The 24,976-nt window shown below is 41.3% G+C and overlaps 1 protein-coding gene across 1 annotated transcript; it reads right to left on the minus strand.

The window, feature by feature from the left end:
* Nucleotides 1-2,722: 2,722 nt before the first annotated feature.
* LOC139322586 (vomeronasal type-2 receptor 26-like) lies at nt 2,723-23,982 on the minus strand. Its single transcript, XM_070951728.1, has 6 exons — nt 23,765-23,982; nt 23,026-23,317; nt 12,255-13,049; nt 5,840-6,052; nt 3,951-4,077; nt 2,723-3,633 (listed from the first exon to the last, which is right to left on the minus strand). The coding sequence occupies exons 1-6, from the start codon at nt 23,980-23,982 to the stop codon at nt 2,723-2,725; spliced, it is 2,556 nt and encodes an 851-aa protein (XP_070807829.1).
* Between the last annotated feature and the right edge of the window lie 994 nt (nt 23,983-24,976).

Below are 24,976 nucleotides of genomic sequence, written 5' to 3' on the forward strand. Positions count from 1 at the left end.
AGCAATTAAACAGCTAAAAACAGCCAAAGCTCCTGGCACGGATGGTTTGACTGCAGTGTATTATAAAACTTTACAAGTTGAAATGGTGGGACAACTTAGAGATTTATTTTGCAATATTCAACGAGGGGGTAAAATACCCCCATCTTGGACAACTGCTTATATATCTTTGATACCAAAAGAACAAGTTGGTCCTAAAAAACCAGAGAATTATAGACCAATATCTCTTTTGAATACAGACTATAAAATTTATGCGAAGGTATTAGCCAACAGGTTGATGCCAGTAATCCAAAAGGTGATTCATGAGGACCAAGCGGGATTTATTGAGGGTAGATATATGAAGGATAATGTAAGGCAAGTAATAGACTTATTTGAATATCCTGATAAGAATAAACAGATTCCTGCAGTGCTGGTTTTTTTGGATGCAGAGAAGGCCTTTGATAGAGTGGATTGGAATTTTCTACTAAAGACTTTAAAAAAGATGGGCTTTGGGGACCAATTTATACAAGCGATCTCAGCAATTTATCAAGAGCAAAAAGCACAGATTATTATTAATGGAAGTTTGACGACAGAGTTTAAAATTGAAAAAGGAACAAGACAGGGATGTCCGTTGTCCCCACTTTTATTTATTTTAACATTGGAAGTCTTGCTAAATACAATACGGGACTCTAAAATCTTGAAAGGCATAATGATAAGGCAAGAGGATTATAGAATAAAGGCATTTGCAGATGATCTGGTTGTTACCCTATCACAACCAATGGAATCAACAATCCTGATGAACGACATTATACAAGACTATGGTAGAGTTTCAGGTTTTAGACTGAATTCAAAAAAGACTAAAATGATAGTTAAAAATATGACACAAGATCGTAAACATGAGCTTGAAAGGAGGGCAGGTTTTGAAATTGTACCTAAGGTAAAATATCTTGGAGTTCAGGTTGCAGAATCAAACATGAAATTGTTTCAAAATAATTATGAGGTGTTGTGGCGAGAGGTTCAGAAGGATATGGAGACTTGGAAAAAGCTGCAACTGTCTCTACTTGGAAGAATAGCAGCAGTTAAGATGAACATTTTGCCAAGATTTCTGTTTTTGTTTCAAATGATTCCGGTGCTTAAAAGTGATAAACAACTGAAAGTTTGGCAGTCTGGTGTGAATAAGTTTGTCTGGAACGAGAAGAAGCCGAGAGTGAAATTGAAAATTATGCAAGATGTTCCAGAAAGAGGAGGTCTTAAACTCCCAAACCTACAGTTATATTATGATGCAGCAGCTTTAACTTTAGTAAGTGATTGGTTTGGAAGTAAAAAGACTGGAATATTGAAAGCAGAAAGTTTTGACCTTGAACTTGGATGGCATGCCTACTTATTCTACGATGACAAAGTTGATAAAGTATTTAAAAGTCATATACTCAGAGACTCTTTGATGAGAGTTTGGAAGAAGCACCGATTCAAATGGGATTACAAAATACCGCTATGGCTGGATCTTGGTCATACTTTGTGGAATACAAATATAATGTCACTCGGGGGGTTTTTATACAAAGAGGTTCTTTTTACAGATGCGGGCAGATGGCAGCTGAAGACATTACAGACACTGTTGGATGAAGGGCTTAATCTAACTTGGTTACAATATAATCAATTACAATTGAGATGGAAAGAGGACCAAAAAACTGGTATTATGTTGCATGAGGAAGAATTGGTTAGACATATAAGAGAGAAAGGTCCAATGCATATCAAAAGGCTTTATAATGTTTTGCTAGAAAGAGATTCAGAAACTGAATTAGTTAAAGACTGTATGATTAAGTGGGCACAGAATTTTGAGGAACCAGTGATGCTGGAAACATGGGAAAAAATTTGGGTTCAGAATGTTAAATTTACACAGTCGCAGAACCTGAGGGAAAATTTTTATAAAATGTTTTATAGATGGCATTTAGATCCCAAAAAGTTGTCATGTATGTACCCTAATGTTCAGCCAAAATGTTGGAGATGTGAATGTTTAGATGCCACGTATTATCATGTTTGGTGGACCTGTAGAAAAGTGAAGGCTTTTTGGATAAAAATTTGGTGGGTCATGCAGAATGTTTTGAGGAAAAAAATTCAATTTTCTCCACAGTTGTTTTTATTGGGTATAGTTAAGGGTTTTACACGGGGTGAGATAAAACTGATATTGTATATGATAACAGCAGCAAGATTGTTGATAGGTAAATATTGGAAGAATGAAGCTTTACCCACTATCGAGGAATGGACTTTGAAGATGGCTAGTTTTGCTGAGATGGCGAAGATTTCAGCATATTTAAAAGACTGTTCACAAGAGACTTATGAATGGGAATGGAAAAGGTGGATAGAATATGTTCAGAACAAATACCAAACTAGAAAGTATCAAATAGCTTTTATTTGAAAATAATGTATTAGAAATATTTTAATGTATTAGAAATATTTTAATGCAAAGAGATAAAGAGGAAAAATTATACAGGGGGAGGGATGGGTTTAAGCTTGTTTACTAGTGTTACTAGTTATGAGTATATAATAGGGAAGTCTGGGGGGGGAGGGTTAGGGAGGGTTAGGGAGGGTTAGGGAGGGTTTGGGGAGGGAGGTGGGGGGGGTGAAAAAAGGGGTGAAAATTTAATTGTAAAACTTTTGCAATAAAAAAAAAAAAAGAAAATGTAAAAAAACACAGGGAACTTTTTACCATGCTTGGTGGCTTTGCCCATTCTTTAACTATTCGAATAGATCATGTTTTTACATTGATTCTGGCAGCAAGCTGTTCCTTTGTGTTCAGGCCTGGCCTCAGGAGGATAATGTAGCACTTGGGGATGAAGATGCAGCCCAGCAGCCCAGCACTGGAGGCCAGGATGGAGAAGACCTGCACAGCCACCATGTATTTCCCTTTGGTGCTCAGGTAGGTGGGCACAAAAGTCACCCAGACACTGCAGAAGACCAGCATGCTGAAGGTGATCAGCTTCGCTTCGTTGAAGGCCCCAGGCAGGTTCCTGGCCAGGAAAGCCACCATGAAGCAGATGACAGCCAGGAAGCCCATGTAGCCGAGGGTGACATAGAACATGACAACAGCCCCTTCGTTGCATTGCAGGATGATCTCTCCAGGCTGGGAATGGAGGTCAGAGTCAGGGAATGGGGGAGAAAGTCCCAGCCAGATGGAGCAGATGATAACTTGGACAGCAGAAGAAGAAAGGATGATGGAGTTGGCCAAGCTCTTCCCCAACCATCTCTTCACTCGGTTTCCTGGTTTTGTGGCCAGGAAAGCCAGCACCACTGTGATGGTTTTGGCCAAGAGAGAAGAAACAGCAATTGAGAAGATGAAGCTGAAAACTGTTTGTCGGAGAACGCAGGTGGCTTTCCTTGGTTGACCAATGAAGAGAGAAGAAGAAAAGAAGCAAAGCAGGAGGGAGCCCAGGAGGATGTACGAGAGGTCCCGGTTGTTGGCTTTGACAAGGGGAGTTTCTCGATATTTAATGAAGATGATTAAAACAAGGCCTGTGGTTAGGAAGAAGAGTAGGGCAAAAGAGACCAGGACGATGCCTAGAAGTTCTTCATAAGACAGGAAGGTTACAACTTTGGGGATACATTGGACTCTGTCCTCATTTGAATATTTATCATCTGGACATTTGGTGCATTTTCCTGTATCTGAGAAAGCGGAAAAGCAATATTATTTTAAAAATATTCTATCCTTTGGATTTCAAGAAACACCTTTTTTAGATGACACCTGATTCCAGGAACATTTTCCAAGATATGTTGTTTAACAATTCCACAGGAAAAAAATAATAATATAGTTTTCTAATACCTATATAGCTAAGATATATGAAATTGGAGGATTTCTAATGCATTTTGAATAAACACACAAAAAAGTTGAGCTTCAATGTATGTTTTAATTTGTACTTTCATCAAAATGCTGTGAATAAATCCATTTCCACCAGGCCTTCCTTTCCTCTGGTGTCACCCACCTTCCTGAGTGGAGAAGGTCCCCTCCGGACAAGGAACGCAGTCATAGCAGCAAACTGGCTCTCCTTCTCGAGCCCTCTTGACAAATCCAGGATGACAATTTTCCACACATTTGGACTGAGGCAGGGACTGAGCAGAAAAACAAGGAATGCCAAAGAAAAGGTGTTAGGACTCTCCATCCATGGAAAATGGGGGGAGAAATGGACATTAGACAAGTAGATTCTGAGCTTCATTGAGGTAAATATGAAATCTCTGACTCCTTCCAAACAGGTGTAGGAGATGTGATCCTGGCAGGTTCTTCCTTTAGGTCCTCCCTTTTGCTTCTGGAATAACACATTGCAATAAAATATTTTTCTACTTAATATGAATGGGATGGAACTGAGAAAAGATTTAAGTATTAAGTGATAAACAATTGATTCCTCCTCATGGCTGTATTAAAATGCATTCTTCTACTCTTCATCTATCCATGGTTATAATGATCATATTAAAATTTTGAATATATTTGTAGTCAAAGATTTATTACATTGTTATTTCATTATTTATTTAAGTAGAATAAAATGTGATTAAGAAGGAAACTTCTGGAAAGGTTTCTTCTGGACTACAGAAAACCTTGCAAAGCTGCTCCCCTTTGATACTAGTTCAAAATAGTCTCCCAGGTAAGAGATAAAGGAAAATCCCTCATTAATTATTGCTGATGATATTATCTAGTTTGGGTAATGAAATGTCTTCAATAAGGAAGCTCAGAGAGCAACAAGGAGCCCTCATGTCCACTCTGAGCTACAAATATTCTCCTTTATTAAGACTAAAGTTTTCTGCATAGTTTCTAGAACTGAAGTGAGATTGAGGGGAGATCATGAGAAGGTGTCCCTGAAAAAGACTGAGTCGCAAATCTTTGGCTGCAACAGATGGGACATGAATATGAGTCCTGGGTCAGAAGGAGATATTTCTAAGGCCCATCCAGTTATCCAAGAAAAAAGTCCTTTGTGTTGAAGAACTGCAATTAGGAGACTCCACTTGGCATGGAAAGACAGATACACATTTAATAAATTTGGAGAATCCTTTTTGTGCAGAGGGACTAAAGGTGGCTAACACTCAAGATAAACAAGGCCATTCAAGGGATTTTCAGATGAAGAGCCCACTTAAAAGCAAAAGGCCAAATCTAAATAGCATTTCCTGTCACAATCTCTCTCACTACTTTTGATATCAGGAAGACCTTTTCTTGGAATCAAAGTTGTGTTTCAGTGTTTTAGGTTTCTGGGTCAAGGGATTATCTCACTGGTCATAGTTAATTCATGTGAACTGAAAGGCTTGGACCTCCTTCCTAGGGGCAGAAGCCCAATTGCTCCCCCGTTGGGTGAAAAACAGATATGGCTAAATTTGACCAGGTCTGGACTACTTAAAACTATCACAGACCATGGAACTTGCCCTTTCAGGGAACCATTTCCCAATGGCCTTTCCCTAAGCAGGACAAGAGGAAGCTTCTCTCCCAATGGGACCACCAGGAGCTCCATCCAGTCATGATCCAATTTCATCTCCTTCAGCCCAAACCTCAATTCAGGGTCTGTTCAACAGAATTCCTTTCTGCTTTGCTATTTGAGGATGAGGAACAAGCAAACCTGAGGCTCTTAACAACACAACCTCCAGCACTTGAGGGTTTCTCATCCCAGGTTGGACATGGTTGAATCAGCTAAAAACAGTTTTCAATATTACAGCATCTTGGTCAAAAGTTCTGAAGCCTCCCAAGTGGTCTATAGAAAGAAAACTATAAGGTTTCTACTCCCCATGTTCAATTCTCAGTGAAGGTCATTGACCCTGGAAATTGGGCTTATTCCACATAAAATTGGTCCTAAATCTTTGGAAGAAAGATGAAAGACACCAAAATTTCTCCCACCTTGTTGAGCAACTTTAGCCGTGAAAGAGCTCCTTGGTGGATAGTAAGTCTCTGTCTTTCCCAAGTCCCCATTCGCTGTCTGATGGGATCATCCTTGGGGACAATCAACAAGCTCGCAATTCTCAGATCTGTTACTATATCACCATTTTGATCCAAGTACAATTTCCTACCAGAAATATTGGAAAACTGATTCTTCTGTAGGAAAGGATGGAACTAGAAGGGAAACATCCTGGAATTTTAAAACCTGAAAGCTTTTTTTGAAATTACATTTAGCCTTTACACATTTGGATCTTCCTTCTAGAGTTTTTAAAATTATTATTATTTATTTTTAATTTATATATAAATATTTTGAAAACAGTGTATTGTCCAGACACTTCATTTTATGAAAAAACCAACAGATATATTAGTAGTAGTAATAATAATAAGCGTAGTTATTATAGCAATAATTATAGTTATATTAGCTTATTTGTAATCATATTGATTATACTAGCATGCTTTTATGATCATAAATAACGTTCATTTTTTACATACACATAACAATAATTTTTCTTCTAACTTCTACCTCTTATATCTAACCACTGATAAAACCTATCCCATGTTGAATAAGTACCCTGTATGTCCTTTATCTTTTATTTTTAATGTCAATCTATCCATCTCAGCACAGTCCAATATTTTCTGAATTATGTTTTTGTCTGGTGGGATGCTCTCATTTTTCCAATATTGTCCAAATACAATTCTCGCTGCTGTCAATATTTATTTATTTATTTATAATTAAATTTATATACCGCCCTACTCCCAAAGGACTCAGGGTGGTGAACAGCCAGAAAGTAAAATATACATAATACAAACGTTAAAAACCATTTAAAATACATTAAATACTTTGGCCAGATTTAAAACACCCCAATTATAAAACCAATTTAAAAGCAATTAAAAAGGGAGGTTAGGCCAGACCAGCCTGCTGGAATAAGAATGTTTTGAGGGCATGGCGGAAAGTGCACAGATCTGGGATCCTCCGTATCTCTGGGGGGAGCTCGTTCCAGATGGCAGGTGCCCCCACAGTCGACATTGTTTGACCAACGGCACTCTGAGAAGACCCTCTCTATGGGAGCGTACTGGTCGGTGAGAGTTATTGGTGGCAAAAGGTAGTCTCGTAGGTACCCCGGTCCTAAGCCATGGAGCGCTCTAAAGGTGGTAAGCAAAACCTTGATGCGCACCCGGAAGACCACCGGGAGCCAGTGCAGCTCGCGCAGGAGGGGAGTCACATGAGAGCGCCACGTCACTCCCGTAACCACCCACGCAGCCGCATTCTGGACTAGTTGGAGCCTCCGGGTGCTCCTCAAGGGGAGCCCCATGTAGAGAGTATTACAGTAGTCAAGGTGGGAAGTGACGAGGGCATGAATGACCGGGTGTAATGAGTCCCGATCCAGAAAGGGACACAACTGGTGGATCAGGCAAACCTCATAAAAAGTCCTCCCGGCCACAGCTGTCAAATGCTCTTCTAAAGACAGCCGTGAGTCCAGGAGGACACCCAAGTTGTGAGCCCTCTCCATGGGGGCCAACGACTCGCCCCCAATAGTCAGTGATGGCACCAACTGTCGGAAACCACAGCCACTCGGTCTTGGATGGGTTGAGCCTGAGTCTGTTTCTCCCCATCCAGATCCGTACAGCCTCCAGGCACCGGGACATCACTTCAAGGGCATCATTGGGGTGATACGGGGTGGAGATGTACAGCTGAGTGTCATCAGCATACTGATGCTACTTCACCCCGAAACCACGGATGATCTCACCCAGCGGCTTCACATAAATGTTGAACAGAAGGGGCGAGAGGACCAACCCCTTTGACACCCTACATACAAGGGGCCTTGGGGTCGACCTCTGCCCCCCTGTCAACACAGACTGCGACCGGTCGGAGAGAAAGGAGGAGAACCACCGCAACACGGTGCCGGGCAGGCCAGGGGTGATGGCAACGGCAGAGTCAGCACTCAAGGAGGGCAAGGTTAGCATGCTCCCAGCCGTGCCCTGCATGGCCTCTGCCAGCTCAGGGCAGCAGACAACAAGTAAGTAGTTAGTATTAAATACAAACAGTTTGAAAACAAACAGACTTTATTAGAACAGCTGAGAATTAACTCATTCTCAGTGTAGTCCAAACTAAATTAAAGCAAATTCTTCAAAACACCATTCCTCAGTTTATCACCGACCTTGGGATAATTAGGCAAACTTCCAAAGGCTTTTCTTGGCAAAAGCTCAGAAGCAGAAGACGCTGACAAAAAATGAATACAGTGAAACATCTGCAGATGACCTGGTTTTTATATCAGAAGAACCATTAGAAACCAGGCCCAGGCTGATAGGGAAAATTGAGGACTATGGAGAAATTGAAGGACTGAAAGTAAATAAAGAAAATACTAAAATATTAGTTTAAAACCTTACAAGCAGAAAAATGAATTGACAAAGAAGATAGATCTTCAGATAGTAAAGAAAATGAAAGTGAAATATTTAGGAATTTACTTAACAGCAGGATCTGCTGCAATTAAAGATGATAACTATAAAACAAATGCAACCAGATGCCAGGTACCTATTTCCATATGTGCTGGACATTTATGAAGGCAAGAAAATACTGGACAAAAATACACACATGGCTGGAAAAGATGATTAAGCAGCATATAGATTTAAAGCCAGAAATATCTTTGTTAGGTATAATACCAGAAAGCTAGGATAAAGGGACTATATACTTAATGCTTCATGTATATATATCAATTGCGCATGCCTCAAGATGGCGGTGGCCAAATGAGCTCCGTTTAGGGGGATGGAGTAGTTGCTGGCGTCGGGGTCTTCGGGAGCTGTTTTGACCACCTCCAGCTCCAGCCCCAGTGAGGGGAATGTCCGCCCTGTCTGCTGAGGGCTTTTCGCCCTCCGGAATGCAAGGGGAGGGCTGGACTCATTGTTTGGCGGCACCGCGGGAGATGGGGTGACGGCCTTGCTGCGACAGCTGTTTCCGGCTTTTTCAGCGCTGGAGGAAGTGGAGGCTGAAGCGGTCGGCAGCGGTTGGCGGTTGTGCGGCGGTGGCGGCTTGGAAGTGGCCCCTCACCCCCTCGCCCCTCTGGGACCTCTGGGACGCTCTTTTTTGGATGTTTTCAGGGGGCCCCAGGGTGCTTGGGGAGCCTAGGGTGCCTGGTTGCGAGCTGGCGACGATGGCGACGATGGCGGCGGTGGCGGTGGAGGCAATGGCAGCCACGGACCGGCCGGCCAGGGAAACAGCTTGCAGTAGGTGGATGGGGGAGATACGGACAACCTTTGCCCTCAGGACTACCATCTGGCCTTTATTGACTGAGACCCCTACTGTGATTGGGGATTTTGAGATCAGAGCTGTGACTGCGGGTTTCTGGAGATTTGGGGATAGGAGAGGCGGGAGGCTGACCATGGTTTGGTTTATTGGTCACCTCGGTTGGCCCCTCCTCCCCCCCTTCCCCCAGGTATGGGTGGGTGTTGGCCACAGAGGGAAAGCTGAGATAATCACCGCCACCCCACCACATCCTGACCTGGATATGGGGCTGGAGTGTCCAAAAAAAAAAAAAGTGTCAAAAAGTCCCAAAAATTTTAGCCACCTTTTCAGTGGGCGTGGCTTGGGGGGGGTCATGTGACTGAGTGTGTGAGTGATGTATATGTATACTGGCCATGCCCAATCAGTCATGCCCCCCACCTAGCCACACCCAAAGAAGCGGTAGTAAAAAATTTTAGAACCCACCACAGATCCCAAATGTTTTATAATTAAGTCTCCCCTTTCCGGTTCTCTTTAAAGAAAAATCACATTTCCTTTTCTATCATCTGTATAAATTCTTTATCTTTTAGTATACATTGGTTCAAAGTCCATCTTACTCTTCTCTTTTGTCTTTTCCAACTGATTTTTATTGGATTGCGGTCGGCCGATAGATTTGTTTCTATTTCTATCTCTTGCACTCTTGTGCTTAACTCCCCTGACATCCAAATCAAATCTATTCTAGACCAAGATTCATGTCTGTTAGAGTAAAATATAGAGTAAAGTATATTGATTTTTCCCTGGGTTTGTTTCTCTCCAAATATCCTGTATACATATTTTTTCTGCCATCTTAAAGAAAGTTCTAGGTAAGGTCTTTCTTGTATTTTTACTTCTAGAGTTGACTAACATCAAAAAATGCTTATCTAGAAAAATAGGTGTTACTGCTATCTTCATAAATAAAAAACAAAGGTTCAGCAAAATTTCTCCACCATATATTGGCAAAATATATATTAACAAAATATAATTGATGCAATTGGTAAGTTATAGGAAACATTCTAGAGCAGTTGACAAAGAAAATGAATCATAGGAAAAAAGAGATTATTCATAAATGCCTGGAAAACATCAGGCTGATTATGAGAAATGGTTCATTTAGTGACTGTGCAAAGTTACAATGACACGGAAAAAAGTGACTTAGGATAGTTTTTCCCACCATCATGGCAGCATCCCCAGGGTCTCCAGGTGATCAAAATCTGAATTCTTGGCATCCACTTATGACGGTTGCAGAGTTTTAGGGTGACCTGATCTCCTTTTGCGACTTCTGACAAGCAAAATCACTAGCGAAGCCAGATTCACTTAACAACCATGTTACTGACTTAACAACTTCAGTGATTCACTTAACAAGAAAAGGTAAGAAGGTCATAAAATAGGGCAAAACTCACTTAACAACCTTCTTGCTTAGCAACAGAAATGTTGAGCTCAGTTGTGGTCGTAAATCCCATCCTGCCTCCTGCAGCCCTCTTCCAATAACTGGAAGAAGTTGCACAGAAGCTCCAGATCTCCTCAATGTTGTTCCAGAGGGGGGAAAATGGGGAAATGAGCTCAGTCAGAAGGGAGGAGATTCTGGCTGAAGGAGAGGAAAAACACCCTGAAAAGAGGAGCCATTTCAGAGCTGAGCCCTCAAAGCAGAGAAGTTCAGCCTCCCCTTCACTGAGGAGGCAAAGGAGGGTTGGGCTAGATCAGGGGTCTGCAACCTTAAACACTCAAAGAGCCATTTGGATCTGTTTCCCACAAAAAAGAAAACACTGGGAGCCACAAAACTCTTTTGACATCTAAAATGAAGATAACACTGCATATATTGTTTTTTTCCTTTATGCATGTATAAAAAACTGCAGTGTGTTGCATTTATAAAATCAATGAACTACTACAGAGAAAACAATTTATTTCTGCATGCAACAAAAACATTTTGAACTCCGAAAAAAGACGTCTCTGTCTCTCTATCTCTGTCTGTGTGTGTGTGTGTTTGTCTGTCTGTCTCTCTTTCTTTCTCTCTCTCTTGTCTCCCTCTCCTCTCTCTGTCTCTCTGTTTATCTATTTGTGTGTGTGTATGTATCTGTCTTTGTGTGTCTCTCTCTCTGTCTTTTCTCTCTCTCTCTCTCTCTGTATCTCTCTCTCTCTGTGTGTGTATCTGTCTTTCTTTGTGTGTGTCTCTCTCTGTCTCTCTTCTCTCTCTCTGTCTGTCTCTGTTTGTGTGTGTGTGTGTATCTGTCTCTCTCTCTCTCTCTCTCTCTCTCTCTCTCTCTCATTCTGATTCTCTAGTGCATCATCTCTAGTTGGGTCTCTTCTGGGCTGGAGGAAGCACCCATGAGACCCAGCAAGAGATGAGGCACCGGAGAATCAACCAAGGCTACTTCTCTCCATTACAGTGCTTCCTGCACGCGGCTTACAGCTCCCAGCCTGAAGGCGCGGGAGGCAAGGGCTGCCTTGAGTGCAAATATATCGCTTGATGACGGCGGAATGCTGTTGCCGCACAAAGGCAAGTACATGGGCGCTTCATTCCTGCACTAAGGCTCTGACCATCACGTCACCATGTTCCCCCACCCCAGCGGCCCTTTGGCCGAGCACGGTGGGCCTGGAGAGAGTTTCCATCCCCGCCGTTGCCCTTACCTTCTCAGGCCAGGCGAGGAGCTGCAGCAGAGGGATGAAAGAGCCACATGCCGATCCCTGGGCTAGATGGTCTCAGGGTCTCTTTCAAAATTATAAAGGTAAAATTGTACTAGACTGTTCAATAATATGACTTCATTTTACCCAGAAATCCCCTATCTCCATGGCCTGGTGTGATTATGCATCAATAACTTTCCATTGTACTTTTGCATAACTTGTTTATTTTTGAAATGTTTCTGTTAAGCTATTACTCAGAAAGCCCCCCCCTTTTCTTTCTAGACTTTTCTGAACCACATTGTTAATTGTAAAAACAATACCATTTTAACTAGTTTTTCAAAAAGTTCCTTAACTTTCTAGTTCCTTATTTTCTTTAATTATTATGCAGAAGTGAAAGCTATAATGAAACATTATCTTAGAATGTTTAGAATGTTTAGAACGTTTAGAATGTTAAAAACATTATTTTAGGAATACTTCATATTCCACAATATCGGGACCACATACCTGCCACGGCTGCAGCCTTGGAGCCCCCAACCTCCCTTTGCCCTCCTTCCTTCCCCTCCTCCATTTGGAGGAATAGGCGGCGTTCAAGGCATGGACCAGAGTCTTCATCATACTGTAACGTTGGTAGTCATTTGGGATCCATCTTCCATTCCATTTCCATTGGGTCTCTAGTGGGGCTTTCTGGGTGCATCTTCTGCGCCCTTTGACAGAAAAGACATTCTTTGAAAAAGAACAGTGAAAATAATGATCTTGAAACTTTTCTTCCACAAAGAAATGGGGTTCAAAGACATCATCTTTTGGCCTTTCATTTGCTAGAAAAGTAAAGCTCCAAATACTATGGATGTATTTGTAAAGTCTGTGCTTTTTCAATGCATATCCTCCCAAACATGTAATGATCCAGACTTTCCCTTCAATGGGTCCTGGCAAAAGCATAAATGTTAAATGGAAAGGAAGAATTCTGTCCTTAATGGAAACATATTCCATGAAGTGGACAAAGATGTTGACTTGTCTCCACTTAGAAAGGGCATCCCTGAGGGCTGCTGTATATCCAGTTTTTGAGAATTGCTGTGATATAATCACACAAATTCCATTCCTGACAAGCATAGGAAGGAAAGACCTCATGAAATTCTCTCCCTTCTCTGTGTCTGAAGCAAAGAGGCCAATGAAGGTCCATCTGAAATGGAGGAGCAGTTGGACAATTGCTGGGTAGTAGAACCCTTCTTTGGGGAGCATCTGATGGAAAAAGGGGAATTGACTTTTATCACTCAGAGCCTCTGAAACAATTTTATCACTGATCTGGAAAAGTAAGGAAGAAAGCTGTGTTATGTTGAGGGTCGGATAAAGTCCAAAACTTTAGTTTCTACTAAATTCCACTTGGTATTGATGAACAAATTAAATAAATTATTGTTGATTAGCAATTATGCCATATCAAGAAAAAGAATATTAAGCACAGATTATTAACATTATGTATAAAAATGCAAAACAAGAAACAAATAAATAAGAATAAGAATTAAAAAATATAGATCATATTTCTGTATCAGTCCTACAATTTATTGCAATCAGGCCCACGTGTCTATGGAGATTCTCAGTCATCCAGGTCATGGTTGTCCCAAAGGTGCTTTTTCAAGGGGCAACTGTGTCAGAGTTTGTTGCAGCACACACAATCAGACAATTCAGCAGGATTCAAATCTTCTTTATATACATAATAGCACATAAGGCATATATACAATACCCGTGCTGGTTTTTCCAAACTGGTAGTGAGGAGAAGATAGTAGGTACAAACACAGGCCGGCTCAGCAGAGACAATTTATTTATTTTATTAAATTTCTATACCGCCCTTCTCCCGAAGGACTCAAGGTGGTGTACAGCCAGAAGATATATAGGAGACAATAAATCTCCTATATACAGAACAGTTGAGCTAAGCCACGTCCAGGCTCCTAGCTGTCTCTTGTGGCTTACACAGCAACTATGGTTTCAGTTACCAAACAGTCCCCATTGGCTGACCTTGTTGCAGGGGTTAAATGCTCCCGGTTCAGACCGGCTTCGGCCAGTAGGTAGCGATGGCGGCAGGCAGTTCAGAGAACCAGTAGCAAAAATCCCTGCCCCCGCCCCCCATGCCCAGCTGAGCCGCACGATCATCAGAGCCTTTTTTTTTCTTTTAAATGGCTCTGACGAGCCCAGCTCTGATGATCTCAGCTGTTGCCTGCTAATCGGTAGCAAAAATCCCTCCCCCTCCCCCTCTCAGCTTGCTTACCTTAGCTGTAGTGTTTCACTCTAACTACACAAACACACAAAATCTCACAAAGCTGTATGTGGAATTTTGTGTGTGTAAAGTGTGAAAGTTGGTTTTTTGGGCTTTTTGTGGCTGTGTGAGGTTCCTGCTTGTTGCAGGGGCCATTTTGGGTCTAGCACAGCTGCTTTTATATTGTGGGTGAGCCAGTTGTGTTGTGTTGTGTTTTGTAGGTTAAAAAAGGGCAAAGAAGTGACTTTGACCTGGCCACGCCCATCTGACCAACAAGCCATGCCCTCCCAGTCACCTTACCACCAAGCCCTGCCCACTAATTAAGCCACACCCACAGAACTGGTAGCAAAAAAATTTAGATTTCACCCCTGCCTTGTTGTCATGTCTACTCCATTGGCTGACCTTTTTGCCATGCCTATTCCAGTTCATTAATATATCTACACTGAGAAACTGGACTTTCTGGTTTTTCTTTGAAGACGTTTGGCTTCCCATCCAAGAAGCTTGGTCAGCTTTTGATGAGAAGTAAAACATCTTTAAAGTAAAACCAGAAAGTCCCGTTGCCTCTTGAAAAAGCATCTTTGGGACAATTAGATCCTGATATGCAGATGTCAAGTGAAGGTTTTGTTCCAATAAGGGGTCGTATTATATGTAAATGTTTAATTCTGATTGAACAGCAAATGTGTTGCTTTAACACAAGTCTCCCAATAGGTTGTTTGTCTAATGTGCAGTCCAAGACCCTGAGCTCTCTCTTATGTAGTTGACATTCACTATTCCAGATGCTTGGTGAAGATTTATTTATTTATTTATTTATTTATTTATTTATTTATTTATTTATTTATTTCCCACCGGTTATTTTTTGATTCATTCTCCAAAATTATACAAGAGATAAGGAGACCACAGCTCCTAATATAATTAGTCAGATGCATAATCCAAGAGGGTTTTATTTGAAATTCTGCATCTTCTAACCCAGAGAACTTTGGGACTCTGTCAGGTTCCAGAGGTTTAATTGTGCATTAAGAATGTCAGTCCTGTGGAAAAGGAAGGAGACCCTCTGTGAGTTCTGTGGTTTCATGTATGAGTATGGCAGAACGTAAAGTGAAATTAAATATAAGAGTGAATTAATACGGGGCCAGCCTAGATGACCTCTGAAGGGCCCCTTTAACTAATAAATATAAGAGACAAATGCTGGGTTCAAAAAGTTAAACTGCAGAGTTTCTACAGTTGGAGAGTTCAAGAAGTCAAACCACAAGAAATTAACTAAACTTCCTGTTCAGGCAATAATGGGAGGAGGGAGAGAGCCTAACACGTAGGAGGTTTATTTCACATTTCCTGTTTTGTTACTAACTGAAAAGTATAAAGATACGTGTCTTAAACAAGATCTTTGTTCAGATGTTAGAATTTATATTAAGCTATCTGAACCTTTTGGCCAAAATAAAGCTTTTTCTGATTTCAAAATTCATCTCTTTTATTTTTCTGCGAAATGAGGTCATAGTAAAAAGCATCTGGTCTTCAGCAGTTCTTAAAAGTAGGTAAATGCAACCTCAGATGAACAACAACACAGGACATATTACACCATGTCACCATTTATTTTACAGAAAGAGAGCCAAAATGGAGGAGCCAGGTGTGAAAGGCTAAGGACACCCTGACTGCTTCCATAGGTGTGAAGAGGCCGAGAGGTAGTCTGGTGCTGCTGACCAAAAAATGATTACCAAAATGTATAACTTTTTATTAAAATTAAAAATGGAAGAAGAAACTGTCAAAGAAACAATGATTAGTTGGGCAAGACATTTTGGACATAATATTTATCTGGATCATTGGGATAGATTATGGGAGAGAAATTACAAGCTAACGATGTCAGCTGCCTACAAAGAAAATTTGTACAAAATGTTTTATAGATGGCATTTGCCACCAGCGAGATTGGCCAGGATGCTTCCAAATAGGCCCCCGATTTGTTGGAGATGTGGTTACAAACAAGGGACGTTCTACCACATGTGGTGGACCTGCCCTAAGATTACGAAATTGTGGGGGAAGATAAAAATCTGGCTGGATGAAATAAAAAGGCAGAAAATAGAAAAAAAGCCGGAACTATTCCTATTGGGCATTCTAGAAGGGAAAATGGAAAGAAGTATACAATATATTATATTATACATATTAACGGCATGTAGAATTGTGACAGCACAGAATTGGAAATGTCTGGATATCCCACCATATCAAATTATAATTTAAAAAATATATGAATGTGCAGAAATGGATAAATTATCGATGAAAATGAAGGAGAGGGAAAATACTGAGTACTATCGAATATGGAATAGATGGTATTCCTGGCTGGAGAGTAAGCATAAAGCTTAAGGGAGATTTTTGTCATGAGACTGAATTCGGAATAGAGGTTAAAATAATTTAAATAAGAATGTTGGTTTATAGAGATACTTAGAAGTAGAAATTGTATATAGAGGTTAAATAGGTTAAGAGATACTGATGTAGGGAAAGCTGTTATGAGTAATGTAATTTTGATGCATTTGTTTTTGTGTGTTTTATAGTTTTTCTTTTTTGTTGTTGTTGTTTCCGTGTATTGTGCTTTTTTTTGTGTGTGTGTATTGCGTATTTTAACTTTTGGAAACTTAATAAATATTATATTTTTTTAAAAAAAGAATTTCAGTCATGTGGAAAAGGAAGGAGACCCTCTGTGAGTTCTATGGTTTCACGTATGAGGACATAGTAAAAAGCATCTGGTCTTAAGCAGTTCTTAAATGTAAATACAACCTCAGATAACAACAACATAGGACATATGGAGAAGCCAGGTGTGAAAGGCTAAGGACAGCTTGACTGCTTCCATGGGGTGAAGAGGCTGAGAGTAGCCCAGTGCTGCTGATCAAGGGACCTGGATTAATTGATCATCACAAGTATGACGACTTCTATCAAAACCAAATTTTCAGGAGTTTGCTGGTCTCCAGCATTGTGGTGTGTATTAACACAATGCAAAGGGCAAAGACACCAGTAGTGATCTTAGAGAAGCAATTGTTGCTGCCTATCAATCCGAGAAGGCCATTCCCAAACAATTTAAACTCCATTATTCTATAGCGAAGAAGATTATCACAAGGGGAAAACATTCGAGGCATCTGCCAATCTTCCCAGGAGGGACCATCCCAGCAAGTTCACCCAAGGTCAGACTGTGCAATGCTCAGAGACATGGCAAAAAAGCCAAGAGTTCCACCTCAGACTCTACAGGCCTCAGTGAGCATGTTAAATATTCCAGTTCACGACAGTAAAATCAGAAAAAGACTGAACAAGTTTGGTTTGTTTGGAAGGGTTGCCAGGAGAAAACTTTACTCTAAAAAGAACATGGCAGCACAGCTGAGGTTCGCCAAGTTGCATCTGAACAAACCACAAGATTTCTGGAACATTCTTGTTGTGGCCCGCCAGCGGCCTGCGCGGATCGTGGCTGATCCCGATGACAAGGATGCTGGTGTGGTGTCGCGCCAGCAGCCTGTGCAGCCAGTGCTTGCGTCGGACAGCGAGGAGGCTGAAGAGGATGTGGTGCCAGAGGCAGAGACTCAGCCAGGGCCTCCAGAACCTCCAGAGGCTCCTTCAAGTGGAGAGAGCGAAGTGGAGGAGCTTCTCCTCAATGCTCGAGCACGCAGGGCTGCCAAAAGGCAGGAGTGGCTACTCAGGAGGAGGAGGTCTCCTCGAGAGTAGGGCTTGAGGATAATTGGCCACTCCCTTAGCCTATTTAAATTGCATGCCATTAGTAATTTCTTGCTGGAAACAACTTGTAAATATTATCAGAGCATTGTTGAAGAGTGAGTGTCTTATCGTATCTTGTTTTCTGGACTGGTTGCCAACCTTTGCTGGACTTTGTTTATTCTTGCTACTTTATAAATTTGATAAGGACCATTGGTGTGTGTCAATATCCTCGGGAATCAGGAGCTGGGGCAGAACAATTCTCCTTTGGACAGAAGGGACCAGAGTGGAGATGTCTGGACATAATGCACAGAGCCACGTTTGGTGAAAACCATACACAGCCTATCAGCACAATCAAGCCACACCAACTGCCAAGCACAGGGGTGAAGATTTGGGCTTCTTTTGCAGCCACAGGACCTAGGCACCTTGCGGTCATTGACTCAACCCTGAATTCCTTCCTGTACCAAAGTATTCCAGAGCCAAATGTGAGGCCATCTGTCTGACAGCTGAAGCTTGGTGGACTTTGGGTCATGCAAGAGGCCGATGACCCCAAGCAAACCAGGAAGTGGCTGAAAAAGAAAAGGATCCAGACGTTGCAATTGCCCAGGCAGAGTCCAGACCCCACCCCGATTGAAATGTGGTGGTGGGACTACAAGAGAGCTGGGCAAAAACAAACATCCACAAGCCTCAATGAACTGAAGCCATGTTGTAAAGAAGAGGGGGCTAAAATTCATCTCTCAATGATGGGAGAGGCACAGAAAATGATTACTTCAAGTTACTGCTGCTAAACGTGACTCTACAAGCTATTCTATCATAAGGTGCACTTTGTTTTTCAAACATGGCTTCTCCATTTTGGCTTTCCTTTTGTAAAATAAACAAAGACAATAATGCAATATGTTGTGTGTTGTGTGTTATTCATCTGAGATTGTATTTACCTACTTTTAAGAACTGCTAAAGAGCAGGTGATTTTTATCAGATGTCCTGATACATAAAACCATACAACTCAAAGAGGGTGGACCTTCTTTTTCTCCGGACTGTATTTCAGCTCTGAGTCAGCAGCTGAAGTCCTTTTATTCACCCCAAAATATTCCTCAGATGCTGTGATTGGGTTTGTTCCAGTAGAGGTAGATATTAAGCCCCAAACTTCAGTTCAAAAGAAGGGCTTGGGGAAATAATTGGGAAGAAAGATGGATAGTTATATTTTCTTCAAGTGTAAGCAGTAAATTCAATCCTGCCATTGCTCTAAGTGGGCTCCTTTGATGATAGATGAATCCAAGATTCAGTTTCAGAGAAAAGTTATGCTAGGTAAGGAAAAGGGTTACTTGCTGTATTGGCTACATTTGTTTTCCAAAGACCAAAACTTTTGGCCTTGATTTATCAATAATCAGAGAATTATTATGACAAAAGATTCCAAGTCTTCTTCACAGGGCGTACAATCCCATGTGTAAGTATGACAATATCACATTATCAGTGTAACTCAGGATTTCTCCAAATTTTCTCAAGAGTTTGTGCAATCTAACCCATAGAATAATAGTACTATATTATCAATTTAAACCAACATGTATTTAGCATTTACTGTAAGAGGCTCAGTGGCTTAAAGATGACGGAAATGTCTCTGTTCCAGCAGTTCAAGTTCTGTCACTGCATGGCAGGGTGAGCTCCCATCACTTGCCTCAGCTTCTGCCCATCTAGCGGTTTGAAAGCATGTGACAACGGTAGTAGAGAAATAGGCACCACTTTGGTGGAAAATATGCCGTGTTTGTGCAGATGGTGGGGCCTCTGCTGGTGCTGGACTTGTTCTGATGTGATACCCAACTGAAGGCGACATTGGTGGTGAGAGAAGGCCCAGATGATGCCACAGGACACCTCTCGTCTTTCTGGTGCGGAGCTAGTTCACCCCCTGTGGTGCACCCTGGAGAAGCTCATGAGCACAAACCAAACGGACTACCACTCTTCAGCAGTGAAACAAATACAAGATACTAACATTGTAGTCCCCTGGTTAATTATAACTTTTGTTGTTAGTTGCGAAGTTGTGTCCGACGCATCGCGACCCCATGGGCAATGTTCCTCCAGGCCTTCCTGTCCTCTACCATTCTCTGGAGTCCATTTAAGCTCACGCCCACTGCTTCAGTGACTCCATCCAGCCACCACGTTCTCTGTCGTCCTCTTCTTCTTTTGCCCTCAATCTTTCCCAGCATTAGGCTCTTCTCCAGTGAGTCCTTCCTTCTCATTATGTGGCCAAAGGATTTGAGTTTCATCTTCAGGACCTGGCCTTCTAAAGAGCAGTCAGGGTTGATCTCCTCTAGGACTGACCGGTTTGATCGCCTTGCAGTCCAAGGGACTCGCAGGAGTCTTCTCCAGCACCAGAGTTCAAAGGCCTCCATTCTTTGGCGCTCAGCCTTCCTTATGGTCCAACTTTCACAGCCATCCATTGCAACTGGGAAAACCAGAGCCTTGACTATTCGCACTTTTGGTGGCAGGGTGATGTCTCTGCCTTATAGAATGCTGTCTAGATTTGCCATAGCTTTCCTCCCCAGGAGCAAGCGTCTTTTAATTTCTTGGCTGCAATCCCCATCTGCGGTGATCTTGGAGCCCAGGGAAATAAAATCTGTGACTACCTCCATTTCTTCCACATCTATTTGCCAGGAATTGGGAGGGCTGGATGCCATGATCTTAGTTTTCTTAATATTGAGTTTCAAGCCAACTTTTGCACTCTCCTTCACCAGCATCAAGAGGCTCTTTAGTTCCAGCGTATGTTGGCAATTTGATCTCTACTTCCTCTGCCTCTTCCAAATCCTGCCTTTACTTCTGGTAGTTCTTGATCCACATACTGCTGGAGCCTAGCTTGTAGGATTTTAAGCATAACCTTACTAGTATGTGAGATGAGTGCAATGGTGCCATAGTTTGAATATTCTTTGGCATTGCCTTTCTTTGGAATTGGAATATAAACTGACCTTTTCCAATCCTGTGGCCACTGTTGAGTTTTCCAAATTTGCTGGCAAATTGAGTGTAGAACTTTTACTGCATCGTCTTTTAAGATTTTGAATAACTCAGCTGGGATACTGTCCCCTCCACTAGCTTTGTTGTTGCTCAGATTTCCTAAGGTCGGTTTGACTTCACAAAAAAAGCCTTTTTGCTTTCTTGCATTTCTTTTTCTTTGGGATGGTTTTAGTCTTGTACAATGTTGCAAACCTCTGTCCATAGTTCTTTGGGCACTCAGATCTAAATCCTTAAATCTATTTGTCACCTCTACTGTATATTCATCAGGGATATGATTTAGTTCATAATTGAGTGGCCTAGTGCTTTTCCTTACTTTCTTCAATTTAAGCCTTAATTTTGCAACGAGAAGCTCATGATCTGAGCCACAGTCAGCTCCTGGTCTTGTTTTTACTGACTGTATAGAGCTTCTCCATCTTTGGCTGCAGAGCACATAGTCAATTTGATTTCTGTGTTGACCGTCTGGTGATGTCCATGTGTAGAGTCATCTCTTGGGTTGTTGGAAAAGAGTGTTTGCTATGATCATCGTATTCTCTTGACAAAATTCTATCAGCCTGTGACCTGCTTCCTTTTGTACTCCCAAGGCTAAACTTGCCTGTTATCTTTTGGCTTCCTATTTTAGCATTCCAATCCCCCATGATGATAAGGACATTGTTTTTTTGGTGTTAATTCTATAAGGGGCTGTAGGGCTTCATAGAAGTGGTCAATTTCATCCTCTTCAGCATCAGTGCTTGGGGCATAAACTTGGATTACTGTGATATTGAATGGTTTGCCTTGGATTTGAACTAAAACCATTCTGTCATTTTGGGGATTGTATCCCAGTATTGCTATTCCTACTCTTTTATTGATTATGAAGGCTACTCCATTTCTTCTGAGGGATTCTTGCCCTCAGTAGTATACCTGATGGTCATCTGAATTAAATTCATCAATTCCTGTCCGTTTTAGTTCACTGATTCCTAAGATCTTGATGTTCAGTCTTGTCATCTTGTCCAGCTTGCCTTGATTCATGGATCTTACATTCCAGGTTCCTATGGAGAAAGAATCTTTACAGCATTGGACTTTCCTTTCACCACCAGATGCATCCACAGCTGAGCATCCTTTCGGCTTTGGACCAGTCGCTTCATTCTTTCCGGCGCTACTGGTACTAGCCCTCTGCTCTTCCCCAGAAGCATATTGGATACCTTCCAACCTGAGGGGCTCATCTTCCAGCATCATATCTTTTTGCCTCTTGGTACTGTCCATGGGGTTTCATGGCAAAAATACTGGAGTGAGTTGCCATTTCTTTCTCCAGTGGATCACGTTTTGTCAGAACTCTCTGCTATGACCTGTCCATCTTGGGTAGCCCTGCACGGCATAGGTCATAGCTTCACTGAGCTACGCAAACCCCTTCGCCATGACAAGGCAGTAATCCATGAAGGGGAATTATACCTTTGCCACATACTAATTAAATAAATAATGTAGCACTTTAGCCATGTAATGAAAATCCTTCCTTAGTCCTGGTAAGTCATTAATATCTAGACTGAATAACAAGAATTCAAATGTGCACCCTTCTGTGTTACCCCTTGGTAAGTATCAATCCTTCTTCTCATAGCTCCATTGAGCCCAAACGTCCCTCTCAAACAAGGATTTGAAGAAAGGGCCAACAGGCTGAGCTCCATTTTCAGGGCAATCAATTTCTTCCATAATATTGCTCTGCTTTCTGGGTCAAATGGTGCACTAACATCTATTTAGCCAGCAAACCCTGGTTTATCTGGCTAACATATTATGTAATTAGATATTTCCTAAAAAATATTAAGTATTTTTGAATATGTGAATATTAGATTATTAATTTATTGATTAAATATTATAAAATTATATAAAACCTTTCCCTCTACTTAATACCTTCTACAAGGATTGCACTTTTGTTTTACTCAATATCAAGTTTACTTAAGAGGAACATTGCATATATTTTAGCCACAATACCTAGTAGACTAACTGGCTTGTAATTGCTAGAGTCCTTTTTATTCCATTTTTAAAAATATATAGAGACACTACTATTGTCAACTTGAATACAATTGGATAAGGCAGGTATTATTTCTATGTCAAAATGAACATGCCAATAGTTCACCCACAACTAGGGATATTTTTTGAATAGCTGAATAGCAGGAAAATGTCCCCTCCAAGGGACTTATTACTCTTCAGGCCTTTTCTGAGGAATTTGAACATGAACATAATAGAAAAAAAGCATAATTCATATGTTCATTAATATGGAGAAAAGCAACTCTTGAATTCCATGGAGAAGACATGATTGCATCTATTGTTCACCCACCACCACCCACCACTCATTTTTCCAGATAGAGAAAAATACACACAAACCTGTGGGACTTTATAGGTGTTTGCTAAGGTTGACATCTGGATGGAGATGCACCTGTTAGCTGCCTCAAGAAGAGCCAGAAGGTTCTCCTTCCTTCCACAGCCATAGTTGGGGACATTGGCTTCTCCAGTAGAGAGAATGTCCAGCAAGGCATCTGAAGTGCGGAAAGGGCTCAAATGGTTGTCATGGAAGTTATAGCCCAGTGTGAGATTGTGCAGGAAGTGGGGATTCTTGTTGAACAATTGAATGGTGAAAATTAATTGTAGGGTATATGAGAAATCAAAAGAAGTCTTGCTGTAAAAAAATGTTCATGTTATTATCATCAATAGTAACAAGTAACTTTTTAAAGAGAATTTATTCCTTTTTCTCTCCACAAGCTTACTGAGTCTTAAGCCATCATTGATCCAAAACCAATAATCAGTTATTAATATGGGAATGGGCTGAGCAGAGGCAACTACAACTGTTTCAAAAATTCCTTTAAACAAAATGAATTCAATTGAAGAATTAATGAGTGAACAGGGAGAGGAAAATAATCTGGAATGCCTTCAGTTTTTTAACCCCATCTTTGGATTTGAGTCTCTTCTACAAAATAAGGAAAAAAAGAGGGAAGTTATGGAAATCAGTCATTCAGGAAATTAGAGAGGTTATGTAATATAAAAGTAAGTGAAATAAGAAGAAAAGAAGGAGAATGTTAGAACTGCAAATGGAAGGAATGCAACTCCATCACCCTGAATGACTTACGGATGAAAAGGTATAGAAGGAGCACTGTTGAAAGGCAACATTATAGGCGATATTATTGTTTCAGTTTTGACTATACCAATGAGATGATCTCCTGGCCTGTAAAAGCTCCATGGTTGTTTTCCATCCTGGTGCTCCAAACTGAGAGGGCATTTCATTCCAAGCTTCCCAGAGACCGGCTGGGACAAAAGCAGCATCAAAAACAGAAGCAGGAGGTCCATAATTCATGGAGCTTTATTAATCTTCTTCCTGTTTCTAACACAAACAGCAGGAACAGTTGGAAGAATTCACTCTCACAAGATGAAAATGCCAGTCACTTTCCTGACATAAACAGAGAAACACTCAGCTTCACCTGGAAAGGAGAGAAAGGTACAATCAAGAGCACAGATCCTGCCTGTCCCAAAACTTATTCCCACAGAGCTTGGGAACAAGCTCTTTTCTGTATCCTTTTCTGATACAAGATCCTTTGCTTATGGCTTCAATCTGCTGTCTCTATCAAAGGCATGGAGATCTCCAAGGCTCAGGTGGTCATAATTACAGTGAGAAACAACTTCTCCTCTTGGGATCCTGAACTTCTTCTGGGCTCCAGGTGCAGAGGAGAGGATGGAGAAAAGCATGTTAGTGAAAAGTTACAGAGACACCCCTAGGGGCTCAGTTCTGTTGTGGTTGTGGTCCTTCCTGTCCAGACATGTCCAGAAAGTGATGCTGCAGGAAGAGAATTCAGTAACAAGGTAATTGACTTCTGCTATCAGGTCTCTTGTCTCCAGGGATTGCTGGGGAAGGTCACTCAGAGCTATGGAGTTTGGTGCCACTCTAGGTTGATGTCACAACTCTGGTGCTGCCTGTCTTCTAACCACCAAGGAGGCAATCGGTATCCTTGAATTCTGCCTAACATGAAGAGTAGGGCCTGTTTTGGATTTTCTTTTATATCATAACTCCATATATTAATTCTAAATTGCATTGATTTGATTTTTTGCCTCTGTGGATCTTTATATGGTAATAAATTCCCATCTCTGAAGCTCTTTCTAGCCTCCCTCTGGTGAACCTCTCCCTGAAGCTACTTCTCAGTTCTCGCTGATAATAGAAGGACTTTCTATCCATCCCATTCCTTCTTCTCCCAGACTGAACCCTCTTTAATCCATTCTTTATTTCAGGGACTTCCAATATTTAAAGAAAAAAATAAGGCCTGATTACCAGACTGAAAATCAATCAGGC

Source organism: Pituophis catenifer, unplaced genomic scaffold (genome assembly GCF_029215685.1).
Source record: "Pituophis catenifer annectens isolate HBS135680 unplaced genomic scaffold, rPitCat1.0.hap2 SCAF_11, whole genome shotgun sequence".
Taxonomy (NCBI): domain Eukaryota; kingdom Metazoa; phylum Chordata; class Lepidosauria; order Squamata; family Colubridae; genus Pituophis; species Pituophis catenifer.